The sequence below is a fragment of the Xenopus laevis genome, chromosome 1L (genome assembly GCF_017654675.1).
Source record: "Xenopus laevis strain J_2021 chromosome 1L, Xenopus_laevis_v10.1, whole genome shotgun sequence".
Lineage (NCBI taxonomy): Eukaryota > Metazoa > Chordata > Amphibia > Anura > Pipidae > Xenopus > Xenopus laevis.
Window position 1 is genome coordinate 145,207,311 of NC_054371.1, and position 26,338 is coordinate 145,233,648.

Consider the following 26,338-nt stretch of genomic DNA (forward strand, 5'->3'; position numbering starts at 1 on the left):
TAAGAAAGATAAGCAAAAGAAAAAAAGTATTTTCAAATGTACTAATAATAATTAATAACAATTTTTGGGCTCCAGAAAATGACTTACATATGAAAGCTAGGAAAGATGTAGAATATGATGGCAAATAATTAAAAAACTATAAATATAAATAAATAATGAAGACCAGCCGGAAAGTTGCTAAGAATAGGACATTCTATAACAAACTTAAAGTTAATTTAAAAGTGAACTACCCCTTTAATAAACTAGATCAATAATTGCATACTCTTTGGAAGATCTCCCACTCATAGAAGTTCAGTTGAGAACTCGGTAACGCCTCGTTGTTCTTGATGATTATACAGATAAAATGCTTAATAAGCTGTTTGTGCAAACATTCTCCAAATTTTTTGTACTGCAGCTGAGATTGGAGATTACGATCCTGATGAGCATCCTGACAATTACATCTGCGACTTCAAGATATTCCCCAAGCAGTCACAGAAGTTGGAGAGAAAAATTGTGGAAATTCATAAAAACGAGCTCAGGTGATTGTTTACCTGTATCTTATTTTCTATTTATCTACTGTAATGCTATAAAGCTCCTCAAATCATTTCATTATTAAAAGCTCCGTAGTAACGGACAAATGAAGTAAATCAATTTATCAATACTTAAACCTCAATGGGGCCAGCTTGGCTTGTGCATAGATGACCTGCATATTTATTTTTTATTTTTATTCAATGTCTGGCTATTCACGTTGCCTGGCATCTGTAAAAACCTCAGCTTTTCTGCGTGTCCCCTTGTGAATGGAATTTTTAATTACTGCACACGAGCAAAGTAATGGTTTGGGGAATAAAAGGCACACATAATAATAAGTCTCTTGCCAGTGTGCCAGCACTACCCTGATTTCTCTATAATTGCTGATCTCTTTTAAATACAATTATATACAGTAACTAAAACATCATAATAAATATATTTAAAGCATGAATATGTAGATACACAACGATATTTGGTTCAAGACACAGTGTAGTAAGGTTAATCAAAGAGTGTGATGATATAATAGAAATCTAGACTAACAATCTCATTCTGACATTGCAATCTTTTTTTTACTTTTTATTTTAATTGTGCAGAGGAGCACTTATAAAGTTAAGGCACATAAAGCTCAATTTTATGCATTACAGGTGCCATCTTCTTTTTTTTAGCAGTTATTCTTAAAGTAGTAAAGGAAAGAATGAATGGGTAGATAAAAGAGATGACAGGGCCATTGTGATTGGCCCCTTGTAGAGTTTTACAGCTGATAAACTAGACAGCAACAGGGAAGTACCTCTGAATAGAATCCCAGATTGACCTGCTCATCTGACTTCCTTATATTGTTTCATTTACCTCAGTCATTAATTGTCTTTAGTAATTGCTTTATGGAACTTGCTTCCATGATGAAAATCTTAATAATAATAACATAGGAACTGCAAATCTAATACAAGCAGGTGTACTTCGTAAGAAGTAAAATAAGAAAAGTGAATATTTCTGTGCCTTCCATTCTGTGGAGAGAGGATTATTAGAGGAGTATTCATCCATACTTGGTGGATCTGTCAAGAAGCTTTGAGGTTTTGAGCAATGGTGGCAGAAATCCTCTCGAGTTCACTGCAGAATTACAGCATTCCTCCTAGCTCTAAAAAATACATGCCACCACAGCCAACAGGAAAAAGTTACATCTCCTTGGGAAAGATATATAGCAAAGGTAAAATGGATTGCAGCAACTCAAAAGGACTACGTTAGTGAAGGTCCTATACTGGATATCTATTTTAGCTGCCCCTAGTTACATCAAGCAGAGCATAGGTTACACAGAGCACTCTATATCTGATGGGCCCTTGTGTTTGGTATAGGTGAAGGGTTTTTTACTGCTTCGTCACACAGTGAATGCTCTACCCTACTGTGACCCTTTGTACTTACACTTGAGTTTGTACGCTAGTGTGCAATAGATGTAACCTCTTGGTGGAGCTTCATTTTATTAAATAGCTTGAGTCATGGCAATATAGCTTTCTTGCTCCTAGTGTAAACAAATTGTATGGCATAGCCTAGCACTAGCTGGCTCTGTGTTTGCCTCTTTCTCAGTGAGACTCTCTTTGCCTCCATCCTAGGATCTGCGGCTGTCGATAGTGGCTGTTTTTTAGCTAGAGGCATTCCATGGGTGGCACTTTTCCTCTCTATTTCTCCTGGACATTTACTGGCAGATTTATTAAGGTTCCAGTTGTGTTTTCCACTAAACATTCCACTTTGCAAGGTTATTTTTGAGAAAAAAAATTCAAGTTTCCCCCCCGCAAAACTAAAATTTTTCAAGATTTATTATACCCAGACCCTGTAAATAGATTGAACCCGAAATTACACCATCTAAAACCTGTCAAGGTCGTGTAGAAGTCAATGGCAGAGGTCCCTTGAACCATTTGAAGTTGTTAATGTTCAAATTTTTTTCAGTGGGTTTTGCCCAAAAACACAAACAATTTGAGTGATTCCAGTTTTTTCCTGCGGAAAACTCTATCAATTTGAGTTTTTGGGTTGTTAAGCCCGAACTCGCTGATTCAAGTTTTTTCCTTTTGCGTTTTTTCTTAAATAAGTAACCATTCGAGTTGTGAGTTCATTCGAGTTCATTTGAGGTCTAAAAAATACATAACTCTAAAATTTATACATTGATAAATAACCCCCATAACTACTGAGTCTTATAATGCTGCAGGGCTGTGTGAGCTAGTTAATAAACTTTATAACAGAGTTACAATTGCAGCAACAACAGATATTTGCAAGATTTAAAGCAAAGGTAAACCCTCAGAATTTTTTCCTTTGCCTAACTTTTTCACAGTTCCTCCACTGGATCAACAAATCAAGATACAATTAAAGATCAGTGCCACAGGCTATGGAAAAAAACAAATAACTCTGATTTTTACTGATTGAAGAAAACACCATTGCGCTTTATTTTAATTCATTTTACTTTTTGAAGCAAGCACTAAAAGCACTTTGTTTGACTTTATTATAATTTTATTTTGGAGAAAGCACCTTGTAGAAATCACAATAGCATTTTAAAACACACACAAAAAAATCTGTGCATAGACTTTCTATGGTTCAAGACACACACAGATTAGTGTATTACTGAATATCAACAATACTGCACTAGGTTCTGTTATTTGTTTTTTCAAAGCCTGTGGCACAGATCTTTAATTGTATCTTGATTAGTTAATAAACTGTGCCCAGCCCAGTGCTGGTCTCTGCCTACTATTTATATATACAGTCTATCTATATAGAATGTAGGATCCCAGTACAATCCAAACAATGGCGCCTGGGCGAAGTCCACGCTGTGGTTACATAGAAATCATTTGAAGAGGTGGCACTGTCAGGTCTTAAAGTGAAAATAAAAAATGTTTTGTCTGTAACAACAGCATTTGTCAAAGTGCAATAGAAAACGAAACAACCAGCTTAAAAACACTGTTTGGCGGCAACTCACAAGTCACAGCGGGTTCCTGCCAAACAGTGTTTGAAACAGTCACATATGACCATGTATACTGTAAAGACGAAAGAATATTAAATTATATTGCATTGTATATTAGTATGCAAATGCAGTAGTTTGGTGATATGTAAGCAATGAAGAGAATATTATTTATTTGAATTACTTTGAGTACTGTAAGCAAACACCAGTGACATTTTACACCTCCTTTCCCAACATTACAGAGGTCAGAGTTCGACTGTTTCTGAATTTAATTTGCTGCTGAAAGCACATTCCTTGGAGACATATGGGGTTGACCCACATCCCTGCAAGGTAACACAGCTCTTCCTCAGATAAATCCTATAAATCAGATCTTCCTTCATGTTAAAGGTGAGGCAATTATGCTTTACAAATGTATCCGTTCTTATTCAAGATAACTTGAGTTTCTTTTTGCATCTGCTGGCGTAGAAAATGGTTTCCAGTGAACCTACATAACTGTGAAAATGATGATGCTTATAAAATGCTATCATACCGTTGGCTGTCCCACTAATCGCATATTCTGTAAACTAAATCACCAAGGTGATGCTGTACATGTCACAGTTTGCTAAAGGCGATCTAGCAGTACTTCAGTTGCAGCTGCTTCTTCTTGCAGCCATCTGTTTTTTTTGTTGCATTGATACTTTATAGCATTTGGTATCATAAACTAATAATAAAAGTCACAACCTTTACACCTGGTTTAATAACCTGTAGCAACTAATGAAATGTTTTAAAGAAGTGGTAAGTGGCCAGGAAATGCTACCACGGTTTGGTTGCTAGGGAAAGCTAGAGCAGTTGCACACTTTCTGACTTTTGTTACATAACACTCTGCATAGGCTGTTCCCTTAAAGTGAGAATGAAAGCTCCAATCTAAGTTAGGTGCCAAATGTTAGAACCCCCCCCCCCCACACAAGGATTACCTGATACCCTGGGCTGGTGTTCCTCTTAGCAGAAAACTGCATGGGCCTGGGGCACTAGTGAGTGAGCGATCCTCTTCCTTTCCTCTTTCTTCGCACAGGTGGGCATGCACAATAGAATTAAAAAAACAGCCTTTAGCAAAAAAAAAGTCTGCTTCCTGGGAGGAAGAGGATCACTCGCTTGCAAGTGCCCTGGGCCGGTGCAGTTTTCTGCTAACAGGAGCACCAGCCCTGGGTATCAGGTAAGTCATAATAATCTTTAGGGGATATGATTCAGCACCCCCAACCCCCATCGATTTGACCTATCCTTCTCTTTTAATGCATCAGAAAACTAAATCTGTAGTGCAGGAAATCACTGTAAAAAGTATTTAGATTCTAAATCTACCAATTTGCCCACCTTCTTCCTTTCATTGGTTTCTTTTAAGGATTCTACAGGGACCACTACATTTCTCGGATACACTGCTGCGGGCTTTGTCGTTTTTCAGGGTAATAAACGAATACACCTGATAAAATGGTAAGGAATGTTACTGTACTTCCACTTTATTGAAGATACAGTTTAAAACAATGCATTCAATATTTGTGTCAATACAGACACAAATATAGAATCTGAAATCAGTTTAGATTGTAGCATTTTGGGTGTCTCTCAATCTACAGACAAAGACAAGAGATCCTCTCTATTTATTCTCTATTTACTAATTTCAGTATATTAAGACATTAAACATAATGTCTTAATTAAAAAACTAATATTAAAGGAGAACTAAATCCTAGCCCATTATCAGCCCCGATCTACTGTCCCCTCTCCATGCTCCATCTCTGCAACAGCTATTCAGTTTAAAAGTGTCCCTGTGTGTTGATCTATCATAAATCTGTAGAGCTGTGCAGTGGAGTGCAGAGGCGCCATCTTCCCATGCCTTCTGATCCTCTCCTGTTAGTTTGCCAACACGGATATTTGGAAGAGCATGCACAGGTGAATCTATGTCCTGAATCGGCTTTGACTATATGTGCTCCCACAAGATCTGACTGTGCATGCTCCCGCAAGATCCGTATTGGAGAACTGACAGAAGAGGATCAGAAGTCAGGGGACTCCTCTGTGCAACTCTGCTGATTTATGGCAGGTCAGCACCCAGGGGAACTTTTGAACAAAATAGATGTTGTGGTAAGGGAGCTTGGAGGGGAAGCAGTGGAAGGAAAGCTGAGGATGGGTTAGGATTTCTCCTTTAAGCTACTTAAAAGTGCCTCTTAAAAGCAAAGCATGAATTTTTTCTATATATTTCAATATATTGAAGCTGGTCAGCTTCATCAAAGTCATCTCTGGTTTGCAAGTACTCCACTCACTTTTATCTGGTTGGTAAATAATTCTACTAGTTAACATACATATTTCACATGCATACAGTATTTCGCAGGGGTGAATGCAGAGGATTTCTTGTCTTAGTATATATGATCTTTGTGGTCACACCATCATTGCAACCCCTGTTAATCATTTAAAATAGTAGAGTGGTGAGCACAACTTCCCCTTTTGCCATAAAATCCAGAGTAAGTAATTTTGCAGATTATCTTCTACAATTGGTTGTTATACATTGCATTTTGTTGTTCTGTAGGCCAGATATCTGCAAACTGAAGTTCGATGGAAAGACTTTTCACGTTGTTGCAATGCAGAAGGAGGTAGGTGTGTTGTTTATGCAGATCTGTTCTGGCTACAGCTTAGATTAATGGCCCGTGTATTTTGTTGTAATTAAACTCTTGTTAAAATACATATTTGTCAGCACAAGCTTAAGTGCATCCAGTTTGATAAGAATAATAGAGAAGTGTAATGAATGCTCCAAGAAAAACAAAACCATGAAAATGACTCAGAAATATCCCAATTCCTTAGTATAAGTCCTGAAAATGCACTTTGTTGACACTTTGTGAAAGAAAGCTGGCAATAATCCAAACCAAAGCTTTTTAAAAAGCACCTAAAATTTAAATATGGCAGTTGCTGTATCTCCTAACTCAGTGTCCCATCTAAGCTGTGTACTCATCCCTTCATACAAGTCATAAAACCAGCAGAGACAACAAATTGTGGATCACCGTATTGATGTAGAACAGGAACTCAAAGAGCCGTTTCCCAAACAGACGTGTAAAATTATTATCTATTTTTATTAAGAGTGTTATTAACTCTTACAGGCCTGTATCATGACATTGGGAATGAACAATATTTTTTTCCCGTGATTCAATGCTTTAAACAGTAAAGTATATACATAAAATGAGTGCAGGATTATATCACTAAAACAGGGAGAGAAATATATGTGCCCTGAATGTTCTCAGCAGAACAGACTGGTCTTTGGTTATAATAAGAACAGCTATGACAGTGCATAATGCAATGATTTATAATCAATGAAAGGAGAATGAGAGATGGATTGCACTAACTCATTGTAAATTGCATTCTATCTATTTTGGTGTGTAGTGCACACTATCTAGCTTAAGACTAAGGTTGCTGGGGTCATTTATTAAGGAGATGCATTATTCCACTGTATTTTCTTTGCACACTGCACCCAAGGAATCCAAAACAAAAAAGCTAGCACAAACTGGGCTGAGGTTAAAAAGATTTGCAACTAATACTATTGTGTATTACAAATCTTTACATCCTTATGTGTTTCTGCCACCAAGTGGCGCTTAATCATAGGCTTGATTAACAGATTTACATAAATATACACAAGACATACACTATGAAAAGAAATGCTAACCAATCCTGTTGTGGATATAAACTTCCAATCAGAAACCAGTTTACAAACATGTTGCACCCAAGTCAATAGACCTATGCCTGATATGGATACAGGATTTAGTAACTAGCTACAAACTGCTACTTAACTATTTGTTGTTCTGCCATGTGCTGCTCTTTGGTTTTACTACTTTGTGGCATTACAGAGGGCCCTGTCCTACAAAGATTTTGTCTAGCACATTTAGAATAATGCACAGACCAAATGTGCACAACTGCATGGTAGCACCATACATGTGCTCAATTCATAGTTACATAAACCCCACTGTCATTTTGAGCTTTGCTTTAATCTAAACAAAGCTAAAAGTTACTAGTTATTTTGATGTTTTTGCTACACTACCTCAAGTAATTGAGAAGGGATAGATCACTAAGCTCTAGTACAGGGGTAGGCAACCTGAGGCTCCGGAGCCTCATGCGGCTCTTTATCCTGCTTGCTACGGCTCAGCTATACATCCCTCGCACCTGCTGGCAGCTGCTTGAGTGTGTGACTGTGGTAAGTTAACTGTTAGCTTACTGCAGTCACACACTCAGGAATCCGCCAGCAGGTGTGAGGGTTGTATAGACGTCCCATGAGTGACAGGCAAGACCGAGTAGCAACAAGATGATTCATCAGTGGAGAGACTACCGGGGGAGCAGGGGGAGCAATTGAGCCAGGACCCCCCGGCAGTCACGCGCCCACTGCAGCGGCTGCAGCACTGCACGGAAGAGGGTGGGGGGCGGGGCCCGGCTGCATGGCCCGCACCAGGGCCCGCCCCCACCTAGTTCCGTCTCTGTGATTCATCATGGTCCTTACCTCGGTCACACACTCAAGACAATAGAGGGAAGATCAGCACTGAACTTCAGAAACAGAATTTACATTAAACAGATGAGAACAGTAGCATTTAATAAGGCTATTCAGTGTTTAATTTATTTCAAAGTAGGCCTACACAAACACACTGCAGTTCTGTTTGTTGTTTTCTGTTGTTGTAACAGTTAAAATTTAAAAAAGTTTAAAACTTTTAAAAGTTTATAATCTGTGTTTTGCGGCTCCAGACTATTTTTCTATAGTGGAAGAGGGGGCAAAATGGCTCTTTTGATAGTAAAGGTTGCTGACCCCTGCTCTAGTATAATTTGGCCACACACAAGAATATGCCTGTATTAAATACTTTATCTATAAAAGGGGTTGATCCCCTTTAAATTAACTTTTAGTATGACGTAGAGCGCGATATTCTGAGACAATTGGCAATTGTTTTTTATTTTGTGGTTTCTGAGTTATTTAGCTCTTTATTCAGTAGCTCTCCAGTTTGCAGTTTTAGCAGTCTGGTTGCTAGGGTCCAAATTACTGTAGCAACCATGCACCATGAATAAAAGACCAAACTATGAATAGGAAAAAAGATGAGTAATTAAAAGTAGCAATAAACATAAATTTGTAGCTGTACGGAGCATTTGTTTTTTTTAGATGGGGTCAGCGCACCTCTGGAAAGGGAAACAATTTAGATGTGGTAGTGCCCTTTAAATAGCAGAAGTTTTCTCTCAGCAACACAAAATCACTACACAACTTTATGAGTATTTGGGAAACTGTATTCAAACACCACTTTTTTTTTACACAGCTTTATAAATATGGCCAAAGCATAGGAAATGTGACCCTAGTCCAAAGTGGTTTATATTCTGTACAATTAGACTCAGAGAATTTATTGCCGCAGCAAAATCCTTGTGGAACCATAGCTTATTAATCACTGCCACATACTAATAGTACTGACAGCATTATATATGTGTATTGAATCCTTAATTGAAGAAACTAAACCGCACATATGTGCATGAGTATAGGAAGCCATGAGAGATTACAATCCATTTGGAAAGAATTATAAATCAGTCACCTAAAATTGAAATAATGAAAAGGAAAGGCCAGAATTGTGTTATATTGATTATTGCACAGTGAGTAGTAGGCTGAAAAATGTAGTAATCCCTTGATCAGCTCCTCATTTCACCTGAATATCTTTATTACCACTTGCCAATAAATATTGATTTTTCTAAATATATTTTCCATTCTTTGAGGAGTTCATTAAGTATGATTAGTGTTTATGGCGCTTCCATTAACACTGTACTTATGTAAAACTGCTAGCAATAAAACATCATTTTATTGTCAAAGTGGGCCAATAATAAGAATAGCTTTAATGCAATAGAAGGAATTGGAGCTTGCAACTAAGTCAGACGATATAATGTTTAAGAGGGGGATGTTACCCATTTGGCTCTTCATACCTTAAGTCTACTAAATAATCATGTAAACATTTAATAAACCCAATAGGCTGTTTTTTCAATACAGATTAAATATATCTAAGTTTGGATCAAGTACAAGCTACTGTTTTATTATTACAGAGAAAAAGGAAATCATTTTAAAAATATGTATTATTTGGATAAAATAGAGTTTATTGGGGACTGTAATTTGGAGCTTTCTGGATAACGGATCCCATATATATATATATATATATATATATATATATATATATATATATATATATATATATATATATATATATATAAAATCAGATTCATTAAAAGTATTCCTACTCCTTTGAAAATGCAAAATATATTCATTTGATTAAGCTACTCAGTATTCAGTTACTTTCTTTTAAGAACTCATTACACTATTTTGATTCTTCGCACCTACTTTTCTATATTACTTTAATGCATTTTCTCTTGGTCCACCAGAAAAAAAACATTCTAACTTACCATACCTCGACACCAGCAGCCTGTAAGCATCTATGGAAATGTGGGGTTGAAAATCAAGCCTTTTACAAGTAAGTTGTTTTATTTTGACGGTTGATACCTTAATAGTGAGTTTACTGTATTTATTGATGCAAGTTTCTTTTCTATTTCTGCCAGCAAACATTGAGCATGGGTTATTCAACCCAGTGGGGGTCATTTATAAACCTTGGTTGTCACTGGTTACTGCCCAGGTGCAAATTTGCCCAATCAGATGATTGCTATCAGTATCTAACTTGTAGTAGGCTGAAACATGCTAATAACTGATTACAAAATTGGTAAAAATTTGCCCACTGTTTATAAATAAGCCCCAGTTACTTATTGATATAATTGTGTACATAATAACCCCTGTTCCTCTGCTGAACTAAAAGGAAATATCATCCATGTAGCTGGTCAAATCACTTTCTTTTAATATAAGTATAATATAATTAGCACAAGTGTTTAATACACAAATATACATGGTGTATACATTGAGCCACTGGTATATATTTCCCAGACAAGTCTCATATACTGTATATGTTGGTTGCATTTACTGCAGAATATATATATTTTGTTTAAATATACGAATAATTATAATGAAGACAATAGTTTAGAATCAGTGGGGGGAAACTTATAGATTTTCCTGAAAACAAAGTTCTATAAACTAATGTAATCCACAGTAGCAGTCAGATGTTGGATTTAAATCTAACTGTTGATTTGTGCTTTGGGTTATAGGATTGTGGTTAATTTAACCCTGGAATAATGCTGAATATGTAGCATGGATGAGGGTGCTATTCGAAGCACTTTTGCAATGTACATTCATTATTGATTTATTTTTAATTCCAGGATATTAAAGGATACATGCTCTGTTAACATTAATGAATTTTGTTCCAACAGCACCATCTGCTGGTCATTTTCCAACCAGTCTGGCCACCAAGTAGTCAAGGAAGTTGTCAGGAGAAAGAAAGAGGGCTGATCTGATGTTCTTCTGGTTAGCAAATAAATTAGAAACCTTTCTCAAATCTTTTCTAACCAGAAGAACATCAGACCAGCAAAAGTTCTTAGTATAGCACCCTCATCAATTTTACATTCACTTATTTTTAAGGTTTACTTATCCTTTAAAGGAAAAAAAGCCAAACCTTTTCCCTGAATGTATTAAACTTACTGAATAATGTTAGCAAAAAATGGCCTGCACTCCAAATAAATAGATAGACCAAGTGGTATTTGAATAGTCATAATTTATATATTTAAAAAGAAATACATGCATAATACAGGCCAAAAAACATGCCAGAAGATATCACAGAAAATCAATTATACATACAACTTAAAATATGGTCAAACAGCAATATGAAAAAGAAAGCGGATACACCTGCCCTGAGAGGAGAATCACCCCGACGTTTCGGCTGTTTGACCATATTTTAAGTGGTATGTATAATTGATTTTCTGTGATATCTTCTGGCAAGTTTTTTGCCCTGTATTATGCATGTATTTCTTTTTAAATATATAAATATATGACTATTCAAATACCACTTGGTCTATCTATTTATTTGGAGTGCAGGCCCTTTTTTGCTAACATTATTCTGTGTTTGGCCTTATATGGGGGCTTCTTTTGGGCTTTATTTGCACCCATAAGTTAATAATATTGCATATACTTTATATTAGAGTGCCCTCCATCTGAGAATATTTTCTGTATTAAACTTACTGAACTGACCAACTTCCACTTGTGAAATAGTGAGGATATGCTTATGCTATAGCATTCTTCAAGGTGATGCTCAGAGGATGATTGCATTATTTTGTGGAATATTCTATTCTTTATTAGTTGTTTATGTTCATCAACCCCCTATAGTACAATACTTCAATCATGTCCTGTGATAGCATATCAGTATGAAAGTATTATTAAATCAATGTAGACCTATGGGATCCTGCTAATTTGCTATAATCTTAGTGCTTTCATCTTGGAGTAGTAATTGATCTGCTCAGATGTTCACATCCCTCAAGGTCAGCTATCTTGCGTCATAAAGCTCATGGCCAGCTAAAAGGTAAATCGTTTCTTGGAGTTGTCCCCAAGGAAATGGTAAATGAAAAATCTGAAATGTATATTGGTAGCTGCTTTAACAAGGCCACAATTTAACGTGCAATGAAATTGTTTTCATTTTTATAAATTTATGGAAATCATGCAATTTTTAATTATTATTTACAACAATCAAGCCATATGCTTTTACACTGTTTTAGTGTCTCAGATGTCTTACATTGAATAAAAAACACAACAATACTACGTCTACTACTACTGGCTTCTGCACCTGGTATTGAAGCTCTGAAAATCTTTGCTATCAATTGCATGTACCTTTAACTCACACCCCAGATAACATCTTCACTTCTTTATTTCGTAAAAAGCGCTGATCTAGTGAAGCCTCTTGTCAATTTGTGTTTATTTAGGTATGCAAAATCAAGTCAAGTAAAGACAGTAACGAGCAGCAATATCTTTTTTAAAGGAAGCCGATTTCGATATTGGTAAGTGTTATTTATCTGTGTATGTAGTTTTGTGTTCACTTGCCATATGATTTGAGAGCAGGAAAATCAATTTCCAATGGAAGGCTAACAGTTAAACTAACAAAGAGAGTACTGTTCTTTTTGCAAACTATTCCTTCTGTAGATAAAGGGGACTGAAAATGGATCACTATTATTTCTTTGTTACTTTAAAACATTGAATATAGGTACAGTGTATCATGATTTGTAGGGAAACACCTATGACTAAGTGCCGGAGGGTACGAAAGGTGGGCCATGTGGGGTCAGTATGTACCGAAAACGTTTTAATGTGATTATTAATAAATAATTTATTTTTACTACAAAAAAAAGCCTTGGGACATATATCTGTTTGTGCATTGTGACTGCCTATGGAACTAGGGTATGTCCCTCTGGCTTGGATAGTGATTTACAGAAATCAGACATGTGGACTTCCGGCTATTAAATAATTTATAATTTGTAGGGAGACTGAAAATCAGGGATAGGAAACATTTGTCCAAAGTCACAACTCTTGGTTGCAGGAATACTTAATTTCCCCTCTTCCCTCTGCCTACCATAAAAAGAAAAGCACTGCCTAATTATTAAATGACCATTATGAATTTACATAGTACTGTTTATATTCTACTTACCACTATATTAACAGGCATTTCTGCCTTCTTTTGAACCTCAGTATTACCATCAATTAATGGCTGTGGACACAAAGCTGACCACTGTATGTGCTGGTACTATTTGTACAAATACAGTACATGTATGGAATCTATTATCCAGAAACACATTATCCAGAAAATTCTGAACTACAGCATTGCCATTTCCCAAGAATCCTGTTTAAAAAAGGTGTTTGATTTCTACAGATTTGCCTTTTCTTTAATAATTACATAATCCCTTGTTCTTGATGATAACTAAGCTAACATGAATCCATATTTATGACAATGCAGTGCTCAGTTTTTAAATGTTTTGTAGTAGATGGAAAGCCCAAAGTCCAAAGCATTCCATATAATAGATCCCATAGATCTATAGATCACATCCAAGGGTACTACTCAGTTACCTGTGGGTTCTACTTGCTTTTCTGTTGCAGTGTTAAAATATTAAATCTCTGTCATATGTCTTTTTTTTATACAGTGGAAAAGTTGCAAAGGAAGTAGTAGAAGCAAGTTCAAAAATCCAGAGAGACCCACCAGAAGTGCATAGGTAATTAACTATGAACCGTAACTGAAGTATTTAGTTGCTTGGCATATACACACATTTAGCTTCATGAAGCTGTAGGTTTAGGGATAAGCTGTTAAATTAATTACAGTATTGTATTTCCTATTGTAACACAGCAGGATATGAAATAGGTATGTCATGAAATACTCCACAAACTAATTCAGTTGTATGGTGTATTTAGGTTACTTGAGCATGTTGAGCATGTTAGAAAGAACTGCAGCAAATAAGCAGCTTTGCCCTCCAACAGCTGCTTCTTATTCCCAAACATTATGAACTTATTTACTATGGTTGCCAGCACATGCTACATGGCTGATTAATACTCAGTTCAACATTTTCTCCAACTTTGTATTGAATTGTACCGGGGTGGTGGGGACAGCAAAAGCTGCAGGAAACTTTCAAAAGTCTTGTTTTGGATCCAAAGTCTAAGTTATGACTTATACTTTGAATAGTAATTTGAATAGGCTTTTATCACATACCATGCTGCATTTCTGACACCATTTTGTCATTAGGTCCCTGATACCACACAGCCGCAGTTCCTACTCCTTAAACAAACAGCTGATTATCAACATGGAACCTCTGCAGCCACTAATACCATCTCCAAATGAAGAAGAGGAAGAAGAAGATACTCAAATAGATGAAGGTAAATTTGTAAATCCCCTTTTAATATACTGTGGATTAAAAAAAGGTATGTAGTTTGTGCTTATGCATTAAAAAAATAAATAAATAAATATATATATATATATATATATATATATATATATATATATATATATATATATATATATATATATAACAGAAACTTTTATTAGGTAGGGGGGTAAAGTTGTTTTTGAATACTTTACTTTATTGAATATAGTGTTCTGTGTATGGAATGGCTTAGTGTATTATATTGAAGGCTAGCCGGGGTAAAATTCCCTTTTTACCAACAATAGTAACTTTTCTTACAGTTAGATGTTACTGTTACCCATGGAATGTCTTAATGAAGGTCAAAATATGCCCCCCAAGGCATTTTCCTGGCCATCTTGAACTCTATAGACATCATGTTTATGATATCATAATATTCAAACTTTCTGTGAGGTCATCTGCACAAAAAATGTGCTAATCCTACTCACCAGACTCATGTGAACTTTCATGACCATATAAAGACATAAGATTACAGGCTATTATAGAGGTTGTGTAACTCCAAAGTGACTTTTAGAGGGTTATTTACTACAATCCGAATTAATCTCATAATCAAAATTAAAAAAGCTCAACCAAACTCCCATGCCTGATTTTGCCTTATTTATTAATAAAATAACTTAAATAAATCTGATTGGGAAAAAACCAGGATAAAATTGAGCGAAAACTGGAATTGTACGTTTTTTCAGACATTTACCCGAATCACTTGATTTTTTCAGTTTTTTCCCTGAAAAACCTGAATTTATCAGATTATCGCACTAAACTCAGCGCAGACCTGTCCAATTGGGATAGGGACAGGTCTGAGATGGTAGATTTTCTGATTCTGGCTTTTGCAGCATCGAGGTATAACAAATCTTGAAAAATTTTAGTTTTTTTCCACATAAAATTAGAGTTTTTGCCTCAAAAAGCACGACCAGATAAATTTGAGTTTTAGTAGCCCCTTAAAGGGATGTTTCACCTCCAGGTTTACTTTTAATATGTTATAGAATTCTAAGCAACTGTTCAATTAGTCTTCATTATTTATTTTTTATAGTTTATGAATGATTTGCCTTCTTCTCCTAACTCTGTCCAGCTTTCAAAAGAGGGTTACTGACCCCGTCTAAAAACAAATGCTCTGCAAAGCTACAAATTTATTGTTATTGCTACTTTTTATTACTTATCTTTCTGTTCCGACCCTCCCCTATAAATATTCCATATTCTCATTCAAATAATGCATGGTTGCTAGGGTAATTTGGAAACAGTTTGCTGACATTGTAAACTGAAATTCTGCTGAATAAAAAGCTAAATAACTCAAAAACCACCAATAATACAAAATGAAAACCATTGCGAATTGTCTCAGAATATCAGTCTCTACATCAAACTAACTCAACTCAAAGGTGAACAACCCCTTTAATATCCCTATTACAGTAGGGTATATACTATTTCTTATAATATACAAGATTTAATGGAACCTGTTATCCAGAATCCTCGGGACCTGGGTTATTCCGGATAATGGATTTTTCTGTAATTTGGATCTTCATACCTAGTCTACTAGAAAATCATGTAAACATTAAACAAAGTCAATAGGTTGTTTTTTCTTCCAATAAGTATAAATTGTATCTTAGTTTGGATCAAGTACAAGGCACTGCTTTATTTTTACAGAGTAAAAGGAAATAATTTTTTACAATTTTTAATTATTTGGATAAAATGGAGTCTATGGGAGACACTCTTCCCCTAATTTGGAGCTTTCTGGATAACGGTTTTCTAGATAATGATCCCATACCCGGATCAATAATATAATGTGTATATAATATAATGGCAAAAACTCTGCTGTGCTGTTTTTGTTTGTCAGACTTAGAATTAAAAATATATGATAAATATTATTATTAACAAGCATGAATAAATCGCCAAGATATTCCGCAGCACTGTTCAGATCTGTGTACTCATCATACAGATACATACAAATACAGACAGTACATAAAAAGGCCCTGCTGAATAGAGCTTACAGTTATTATCTTTCTAACCAGGCAGCAGAAAATAAGTCATAAGATAAGAATAAGACCTGCCTAGAAATATAACTAATTAAAAATAAGAGTAACAAAAAAAAAAATGAAAGCTTTATGGTAAAAAAAAAAATTGTTATGGTTGCTGGAGTCGGTGACCCTGACATCAAACCTTATTTTCAGCTGCAGGCTGGACAGTGGTAGAACCGGAGGAATAATTACAGTGCAGAAAAAAAAATGAATCGAAACTGAATTGTTGCTTTGAATAGGTCTGTCCATACCATCTATAACATACTAAAAACTCATTTGATGATGTTTTGCTCATAGGAAAAAACAGCACAAGCCAAAATGTTAAAAGCTGGTCATTCTTGTGTAATTTTTGCAGGTGTCTGTGTTTAATGTAGTTATTTATCATTTACTGTGTTAATAGTTTACAAATTCTATGCATTTATTGTATGCATGTTTATTTCATGGGGGTGCTTAGTGATGTACAGCTTTGTGTAAGTGCTTGGAAGGCACCTAAATATTTCCAGCAACGAGAGCTCAATAAAGTCTTTGGTACTGTTTAGGTACAGCCAGATATCAGAAAACACAAATAATATAAATATTCACAGACGCTAATGCGGTTTCATTAAATCCCCTTAAAGTAAGTTATATAACTATTAGTGCTGTAAGCAGCTTTCAAAAATGTATTAAGGGATTCTGAACATAAAGCAACTTTCTAGAGAAATATTAATCTGAACAAGTCTGACATGTCAACTCTTCCTCTGAGACCCCACAGAAAGCCTGCAGCTGACCAAAGGAGTTCCACCCCCAGCTTAGAAAAATATGTGTGAGTTTAGGCATCTTTATATCTCATATACTGTATTACTCTCTGCCCTCCCTGTGGCTCCTAATGTAGCATTGCTGTAAAGCTTTTTGTATTACTCCTCTTTCCTGAATTCTGGTTTTGTGGCTTCTGACTCTAAACATCTTTGCATCCCGCTTGCAAGATATCCTTGCCTTAGCCTTCTCCTGCTTGTGTGGCCTGTAGTGCAGCTTGAATATGGAATGTTATGCAGCACATTTTAGGCTTGCAAAAGCATGAATCCTATGCATATGAGTTTTTTTTACAATATGTTTTTAATTACAAGCTGCGGCATTCTTTGCTTGTAGAATAAACGTGTGGTAGACCTGATTACAGTCAAAACAACAGCTTTAAACAAATCAGCATATCTTGGAGGGATCAGGTACTGATGTATACTCTTTTATGGGATGCTATCATCATAAATTAAAGTAAATGAGCAGCATTGCAAAAAAAAAAATCAATAAAGGGGTAGTCCACATTTAAGTTAACTTTTAGTATCATATAGAATGGCTAATTCTTAGCCACTTTTCCATTAGTCTTAATTTATTATTTGTTATAGTTTTCAAATGATTTAGCTTTTTCTTCTGCCTGTTTCCAGCTTTCAAATGGGGGTCACTGAACCCTGCAGCCCAATACCCTTGCTCTGTGTGGCTACAGTTTTATTGTTATTGTTACTTTTTATTACTTATCCTTCTGTTCAGACTATTAAAAACGCATCGCCGCGTGTGCATTAGCGCAGGCGATTTTGCGCTGTAGCCTATGGAGAAAAAACACTGAGGCAGTTCGGGGAGATAGTCGCGCAAAAGACGTGGCGATAAGTCGCCAGGCGACAAAATCTCCCCGAATCTCCTCGTCTGGCCTTACCCTAAAAAATGAAAACAGTATACCGTAGCAACTTTTCTGCGCACACAAATTTCCTGTTTCACATGGGCTTGTCTGCATTTGTGAGTTATGAAGTCAGCAGAAGTGGTGTCAGCCTCATGCAACATGTCTTCACCAAATTTGGGGCTAAAGCCAATCTATTAACAGTCCCAGTCACTGTGAGCTTCTCTGCAGGTTCCCTACTATAGGTAGACTAATTGGTATAAAATTGGAACCACTCTGTAAGCTCCTTGCCAAGTTACAAATACTGATTGTTGTGTGAACAGATAACCTGAATAAACCAGTGGTCTGTATTTATTTTCTTCCCAAATACTGAAAATCATTCAATGTATACATTTGTATGTGAAGAGAATATTGTTAGTACAGGTATAGGATCAGGATAAGGGATCTTTCTGTAATTTGGATTTCCATAACTTAAGGCTGCTAAAAACCCTTTAAACATTGAATAAACAAAATAGGATTGTTTTGTCACCGATATGGATTTATGCAGCTTAGTAACAACCAAGTACAAGCTACTGTGTTTAAAATGGAGTCTATGGGAGATGGCCTTGGATAATGGGTTTCTAGATAAGGTATCCCATGTCTGTACAACAAAACCTACAGTGAAAAACGTGGGTGTACATATTAGGTAGGAAGTACAATATATTGGAAAAAATGCAGCTTATATGTATACAAGGGAGAAGCAGTGTGTAAAATCAATAGTTTAGCTTTATTTATATGCATTAAAAGCATTACTATTTTTAAAGTCATTGCACCTTATACAGATATGAGATCCATTATTTAGAATGCTCCAAATTACGGAAAGGCTGTTTCTCATAGACTCCATTTTATTCAAATATTAAAAAAATGTAAGACTGGTTCTCTTTTTCTCTGTAATTATAAAACAGTAGCTTGTACTAAGATGTAATTAATCCTTATTGGAAGCAAAACCAGCCTACTGGGTTTATTTAATGTTTACATGATTTTCTAGTAGACTTAAGGGAGAATTTACCCCCCCCCTACGGTGATAAATCCCCGCTGCCTCCCCCTTCTAAGTGTTACCCCAGAATTGAAATCTGTAGGATTACTGACCGTCCATCCAGACTGAGCGCAGCGGAGCTCACGGGCACCATCTTCTGCGCTTCTGTAATCTTCGTACAGTGAGCAGCGTATTGGGGCATGCGCAATCTGAGAAGTTTTCCCGTTTGTGTTTGTTACAACTGCGACATGCACCAGAAGTGACGGAATTTGCCAAATCGCTGGAAGAAGACCAATGTGCCAGCGGGGGAGGGGTGGAGGGGGGCCAGTGGGGACTTATCACCATGGGGGGGTTTAGTTCTCCTTAAAGGATATGTTATCCAGAAAACCCCAGGTCCTGGATAATAGGTCTCATACCTGTATCATAATTGCATGCACCAAGGGGCAAATTTACTTATGGTCGAATATCGAGGGTTAATTAACCCTCGATATTCGACTGCCGAATTGAAATCCTTCGACTTCAAATATCGAAGTCGAAAGATTTACCGCAAATAGTACGATCGAACAAAAAATCTAATCGGGGACCTTCCCCATAGGCTAACATTGACTTCGGTAGGTTTTAGGTGGCGAACTAGGGGGTCGAAGTTTTTTTTAAAGAGACAGTACTTCGACTATCGAATCGTCGAATGATTTTTAGTTCGAATAGTTCGATTCGTAGTCGAAGGTCGAAGTAGCCAATTGGATGGTCGAAGTAGCCAAAAAAAACATTCGAAGTTCGAAGTTTTTTTTATTCTATTCCTTCACTCGAACTAAGTAAATGGGCCCCCAAGTGTTGAATCTTAGTTGGGGAGCAATAGTTAAGAGGAATATAGACAGAGAGGGAATGGAGGTAGTTGACTTGGGACATGAAAACAAAATGGATGAACGTCCCTATTAGCCAAGCAGATTTACTGTCATTCACTGGCAAAGTCTCCTTTTTTATGCATAATTTATGGGAAAATGCTGTTCTTAGTTAAGCAGATTTTTCTTGTAGTTACTCATTTTTATTGTTGTTAAACAATACAAATACATTGATTTTTTTTTTCTGCCCTGTTCTGGTATCTATAAATAAAGGTGATGCAGTGTGAAAGGATGCAGGATATGGTTCTAAAGCTAAGAATTATGAGAGTGGTTATTATTAGCATGTCGATTCAGTTTATCCTCCACCTCAAATCCCTGGCTTTGTTTATATGACCTTCCCATTCTGTTTCTGTAAATGACCAAAAGCGTTTGTTACTCTGGGAGAGCACGCATTTGGGAGACAGTAGTTGGTACTAGTGTGTCGATTGGAGAGAGCACAATGAAGTGCTTGGTGAAAATCAAGACAACAAAAAGTGTTTATTTGCGCATGGTCAACTACTCCAACAAGATGGTGTTTGTACGCCTGCTAAGGCTTGGATCTAAGCTCAAAGTCAGGAGTGATGGTAAAGCCTTTGTGTTATTATATTTGTCATGGGCATAAGGGGAAGAGTATTAAATTTGAGTGTTTCATGGGCATAAGTGCAAGAATTAAAGACTAGACAAAGATACTGATTCAAATGTTTCATTCCACTAACAGTGACCAATTCAAATTAATTTAATGAGAAATCATGATGTATTTAGTGGTGGGGCTGTACAATGTGGCTTGTGAATATTTACTAACATCCGCTGCATATCAGGGCTGTGGAGTCGATACATAAATCCTTCAACTCCGACTCCTCAGTTTATGGTACTTCTGATTGTTTTTAACAGTAACACGTAAAACTCAAAGTGTATCAAAATAATGAAAATTAATGTACTGTTGCTCTGCACTGACAGGTTTGCTTCAGAAACACTACTATAGTTTATATAAACAGACTGCTGTGTAGCCATGGGGTAGCCATTAAAGCAGCTGGAAAAAAGGAGAAAAGGCACAGTTTACATAGCACATAACATATAAAACACCATTGTATTGGACAGGGCTTGTGCCCTGTGCCTTTTTTCCAGCTGCTTGAATGGCTGCCCCCATGGTTACACAGTATAAACTATACTAGTCGTCTGAAGCAAACACACCATTTTACCAGTGCAACCTAATATTATATTATATGCTAATTACTTTAGAATTCTTTTTTGGTGTTATAGTTTCTAATGTAATTTCTATGTTAGTTGAAAGAAGTTAGGTACACAACTTACAAGGCATTTTGTTTCTGCCAAAGCTCAAAAATATAAACCACATCATTTGGTAAGTCTAAAACAAAACCAAATTTAAACTACATAAACTACATAAACCAAAAAACAATCAGAAAACCTAAGACCACTTATATATTAATTGAACCTGGCATCTAGCTGCTAAATGCAATCCAAAATTAATTAAGTATTGTTCTTAAAAACAGAATTGTTTCTGCCATATCCTCTTTCATAGAAGCTCTTAAATCTGATTTGATTATTTCCAGTGCTTGTGTTTAAAATTATGAGAAGTCGGAACATTTTTGGCAACTCAAAAATTGCTCCCGACTCCACAGCTCTACTGCATATCAGTGAACCCCGTAGATGAAGTCCACACATATTCTGCAGTAAAACATTTTGATCTTTAAACTTTCGGCAGCTGCAACTACAAAATGTTTATCTGAGGATTATCAGAGCTGTGCTTTGCCGTAACATAATGACATTCTGAATCTCAATGATTACAATGTAGAATTTACTTTTGCAATTCTGATTTTTTTTTAACAAGTTCAGTGGGCATGAAGGCGAAAGAGCATATTGTAAATCAGTTGTGCATGTACAATAGGTATAGTAATAAGGAACTGTAAGGTATATTTTTTAAAGGCTCTGCTAATCTATTCTGTTAGATGTTTCACTTGAAAATATGAACACATATGAAATTATATTAAAAGCTGAATTGTAAATATTATAAAAGATACCATATTGTTCAGACTTATAATAATAGTTATAATAATAATAGACAATTAAACCCTATTCGCTATACTGAGGAGGATCACTGAGCAGCCAGGTGTGTGCTGGGTTTCGACAGACCATCCTGTGATGCTATTGGATCACAGATGACATGTTTACTTTAAAAATGTCATCTGCTGATCATGTCAGCAAGTCATAGCTATCCTTAAATTCTTGCAGTTCGGGCTGTTGGCTCAAACAAATGGAACACTGGAAGGCAGCATGCATGTATATGGCCACTTTATATGTCTGATTGGTCCATAGCCTGACTGGTTGGATACCACAGAGAATTGCCCAGTGCATGACCACCGTAAGAAATAGATTGACATTTAGATTGCATTGCTTGTGGCTTTTTATTGCACTCCGGATGTAAAAGATGGCCCAGCTGAAAGAATAATGCAATTACATTGACAAAATAATTATTAAATCCATTGTGTTAAGAGGCTGTCATTGAGAACTTCCTGTAATTACTGTGGGTCAATGGGTCTTTAGATGTTCTGTTCCCTTGATGACAGGCAATTATTTTTTTAAGCAATTATCTTGCGTATTTCATGGAGTGTGGTTTTTGACCCTTTACCTCAGCAACTCCTCTGCTGATCCAGACATCTGTGTCTCACGCTTTGACACTCTTTGATCTCTTCATTTCTAATAAGTATATTAATTCAATCATGTTCATAGTAGAGACACGCCAACACAATCATTTCAAGGTACTTAAAGTTTCACATACAAATGCAAATAATAAATGAATAATAAAATACTAAATAAACTGAAAGACCATTAAAAAAGCTTTAGTTAACTTATCATTTCTCCATTTGGTTTCGGTTCCAGCAGGAGATTTTTATAAATGGTGGGCAGGCATGAAACAAGTAAAAGGTCAGTGGGGGACAAATTGTATGTGACAAGTGTAGGGTATTATTTCTACTAAGTTTATGCCAGAACCACACACATCACCACGCTTTCTGTATTGTGATTTCAGGTAAATTGTTTCCAAATCTGGTAAAAGGAATGAATCCATAAATATTTTTGCTGTTTTTTAATTTATTTCCTTCTGTTTAATGTATTCTACGCAAAGGGTCTTGGGTCCCATACACCAACACCTGCTCTATAAATGACACATTGCAAGTATAGGTTTTATTTACTGTATGTGGAATGCTTGGGAATGGAACCTGGGATATTCAGCACAAGAGGCCAATCTGTAATGTGGAGTACCATATGTAAAACTTAGTAAACACTTTTAAATAGAAAAAGATAGATTAATGCTAGTGTATGTGTTAGTATTACATTCATTTATTAAAAGAGATTCTGCTGGGCTGTACATACATATGGGTACAACAAATGACATATAGGCAAACCAATACACTAGAGGGCAGATTTATTATGTGGTGTATGGTGTACATTTTTTACATGCTTTTTAAAAGTCGGGAGCAATGTAAAATAACGGAGGAAAATCTGGCGTTCATATGGCGAAAAATAAACGCACCTTGATAGATTTGTCATTTATTTTACACAGCTTTTTACTTTTTTTCTGGCGAATTTTGCTTTACACAAAATATAAATAAGCCCCTAGGTAATGAACATGCCCACAAGGGATGACAGTCTAAAAGGGCAGGGACACAATAAGAGACATTGGGCATATTTATCAAACAGTGAAACTAGAGCTCATCATAGTACAAAGGTGTATTAATCAATGGGTAATTTTGTCTTTCACTTACTAATATGTTTCTAAAAATCCATTTTGAATAAAGAGCAGTAGAATTTCACTGTGGCGGGCTCTAGGTTCCCTCTAAAATAAACACGCCCCATTAAATGACCTGTGTTGGGAAGTAAAATTGCTGGAACAGTGAAGAAATGTTTGTTGAAATGGAGGGGGGGAGGCATTGCTGTATTTTTGTAGTTTCTGGATTATAGGTTTCCAGAGAATAGATCCCATTTCTGTCATTAGTAAAGAAAATGAAAGAATACAGAAGCATAACATAAACGTTTTAACTCCAGTCTCTTACTCTAACACTTTTTTATTGTAGTCTAACATTTGTTGTATAAAAAACATTTTCAGTATGTTTATCTGTACTATCTGTCACTAACAATTTGTTGTCTTTTCTGTCTGTATCCTGTAGGTATCCTGCTTTTACAGCAAAATGAGGCTAGTTCTCCCCCAATGGTACGCAATTCCCCTGCCAGAGGCTTAGAGACCACAGCAGATCTCAGCCACGATGAGGAAGAGAGTATCAAAGAGGAGCCCCTAACTATCTCAGAGCAGGTGTATAACCCATGCGCAAGCTTGTTACCCACCCCAGTAGATGAAGGCATTGAAATGCTCTTCAACAGCCCCCTCAGGGCAGAGCGGGAGAAGGACGATACTGATTCCTTTGAGGATTTAGAGGCAGATGAACATGCATTTCTTATTGCAGAAGAAGAAGAGATGAAAGAGGCCAGGAAAGCGCTAAGCTGGAGCTACAATTTTGTTATGGGAAACATGCAGCTCAACGCCTTTCTGAAGAGCTTCTCCAAGCTTCTTTTGGCAGCTTTGGGGTTGCTAATGGTGGTCCTCCCTCTCCTCCTCATTCTGCTGGAATCCAACCTTGATGTTTCTTTCCTACGTGAAATCCGTCTGACACCAGAATTTGAGCAGTTCCACAATGAATACTACTGTCCTTTAAGGAAGTGGGTGGCCTGCAAATTAAGTGCAGCACTACACCTGTTTGGCAGCACCTAAATAGGTACAAGTACTGACTGAGGATTATATTCAAACGCTTACCCAATGGTAAACCCTACAGTGGAGTAGCTGTTAGTACTTTCCCTAGGTCATGAAACAGTTCTCCACGGTACCAAAAAGTGTGTGCAATGTACATTTTTTTTAAGTTTACTGCTTTTTTACTATATAGTGGGCAGTTCTGTATATATTTTTTAGCTGCAAATATAATGAAATGGAAAAGCAACATGATGACAATGTTGAAGATGTACAGGAGGCATGTCAGAAGTATGGTCCTCAGCCTCTTTATAGGTCAAAGGTAGGACCATAAGTTTGACATCCCTGAGAAGATAACTTTGAATATAAACCTCAGTGAAGATGCCCCTTAAGTGTAATGGCACATAGGGAGATTTGCTGACCCAGTGATTTTCTGCTTCCAGGGAGGGGAACAAAACACTGCCAATCTCCCCCTCCATTCAAAGTATGTGGGAAATGTGCCTTATCCTGTTAAATGAAAGGCAGTGCATATTTCTCAGGAATATGTGGCCCTGTATCTTCGGGTGATATGTGCCTGTCAGTAAACAGGATAAGGTGCGACTATATCATTTACAATTCTCTGAATGGGAGGGATTGGCAGCATTTTATCGCCATCCCTTGGAGCAAGAAATCCCTAGGGGTGAGTGACAAAAACACTGCCAGTCTCCCCATGTGCCATTACCCAAACTCCTTCCTTCCAGAGAGGCCTGTGACACAATGCAAACCACAAAAATGTTAATGCAGGCCTTTGTGCAGTCAAGGGGTTAACCAATGCCTATACAAGCAACAGTTTTGCTGTTTTTATTTTTTTTCTTATATTTTTATGTGTTCGAATATTTTGGTAAATTTGTAGCAAATAAATATGTCTTCGTAACTTATTTACTTGTACAGACTGAAAAGATTATTGCACAAAGAGCATGTTTGTTTTTGTTTTATTTTTTCAGTGCAATCACCATATACCCTTTTTTTATGACTAAAACTACATGAGGAAGGGCAGCTGAAATGAGGTGGTAACATTTCTAGCATTTGAATCCTGTTTTAACCCATCCTTATTCGTTTTCCTGTGAGAAACTTTAGGTTCACAATGAGGATTTTAGTATATATACATATATATGTGTGTGTGTGGTCCAGTAAAGGAAGCTCAGTGTAAAGAATATGAAAAGTCAAAGTGTAGAATGCATACAAATAAAGAGGCAAGAAACGTAGGCTTTAAATGTATTTGGAATTTATATCCAGCTGCAATTTCTTCTGCCATGATAATGATTGTTTTAGAAAATAACATTAAAATATGCAAAATAATGCACTTCTGCTTCTTATCCTGTTAGTGCTGATGGCAGAAAGCCTTTAGACTCCGTTTGTAGCCCAGTCAGCTTTTCTTATTCCCAGTATATTTTACTCACAGACTAGCTGTATTTTTCTGCCTGTCACTTAGTCAGCTTTATGTTGTCCCCCCTAATGACTTACAGAGATAAAATAGATGAATCCTTGAGCATTCTGGGAAGGGAAAGAATGTATGTGTGGCACTGCAGCATGTGGTTACAAATACAAAGATGCCCAGCTGAAGAGTCAAACAGATTTTATGGCCCAATCCAACACCTCCTTGGGCTTCTTGATATGACATCATTTCATTAGAATTCTGGTTAGCCAGCGTGAGACATTTATGAGATATTGCCCTTGAAGCATTGGAGAGCATTGATCTTTGTGACAATGTTTACAAGCAGTGT

At 36.4% G+C, this 26,338-nt stretch overlaps 1 protein-coding gene across 3 annotated transcripts in view; it reads left to right on the forward strand.

Moving 5' to 3' along the window:
* frmd3.L (FERM domain containing 3 L homeolog) overlaps nucleotides 1-25,516 on the forward strand; it is a 127,369-nt gene extending 101,853 nt beyond the window's left edge. The window contains exons 6-14 of one of the 3 annotated variants that reach the window (XM_041564402.1): nucleotides 395-518; nucleotides 3,685-3,772; nucleotides 4,818-4,906; nucleotides 5,991-6,054; nucleotides 9,836-9,924; nucleotides 12,305-12,379; nucleotides 13,511-13,579; nucleotides 14,104-14,234; nucleotides 24,298-25,516. In XM_041564402.1, the coding sequence (XP_041420336.1) occupies nucleotides 395-518; nucleotides 3,685-3,772; nucleotides 4,818-4,906; nucleotides 5,991-6,054; nucleotides 9,836-9,924; nucleotides 12,305-12,379; nucleotides 13,511-13,579; nucleotides 14,104-14,234; nucleotides 24,298-24,602 (1,034 nt within the window). In that variant the 3' untranslated portion in view covers nucleotides 24,603-25,516. Of the gene's footprint in view, nucleotides 1-394; nucleotides 519-3,684; nucleotides 3,773-4,817; nucleotides 4,907-5,990; nucleotides 6,055-9,835; nucleotides 9,925-12,304; nucleotides 12,380-13,510; nucleotides 13,580-14,103; nucleotides 14,235-20,098; nucleotides 20,404-24,003 lie in introns of those variants that run through there. The other 2 variants (XM_018258936.2, XM_018258947.2) reach the window with 2 other exon arrangements.
* The last annotated feature ends 822 nt before the right edge of the window (nucleotides 25,517-26,338 follow it).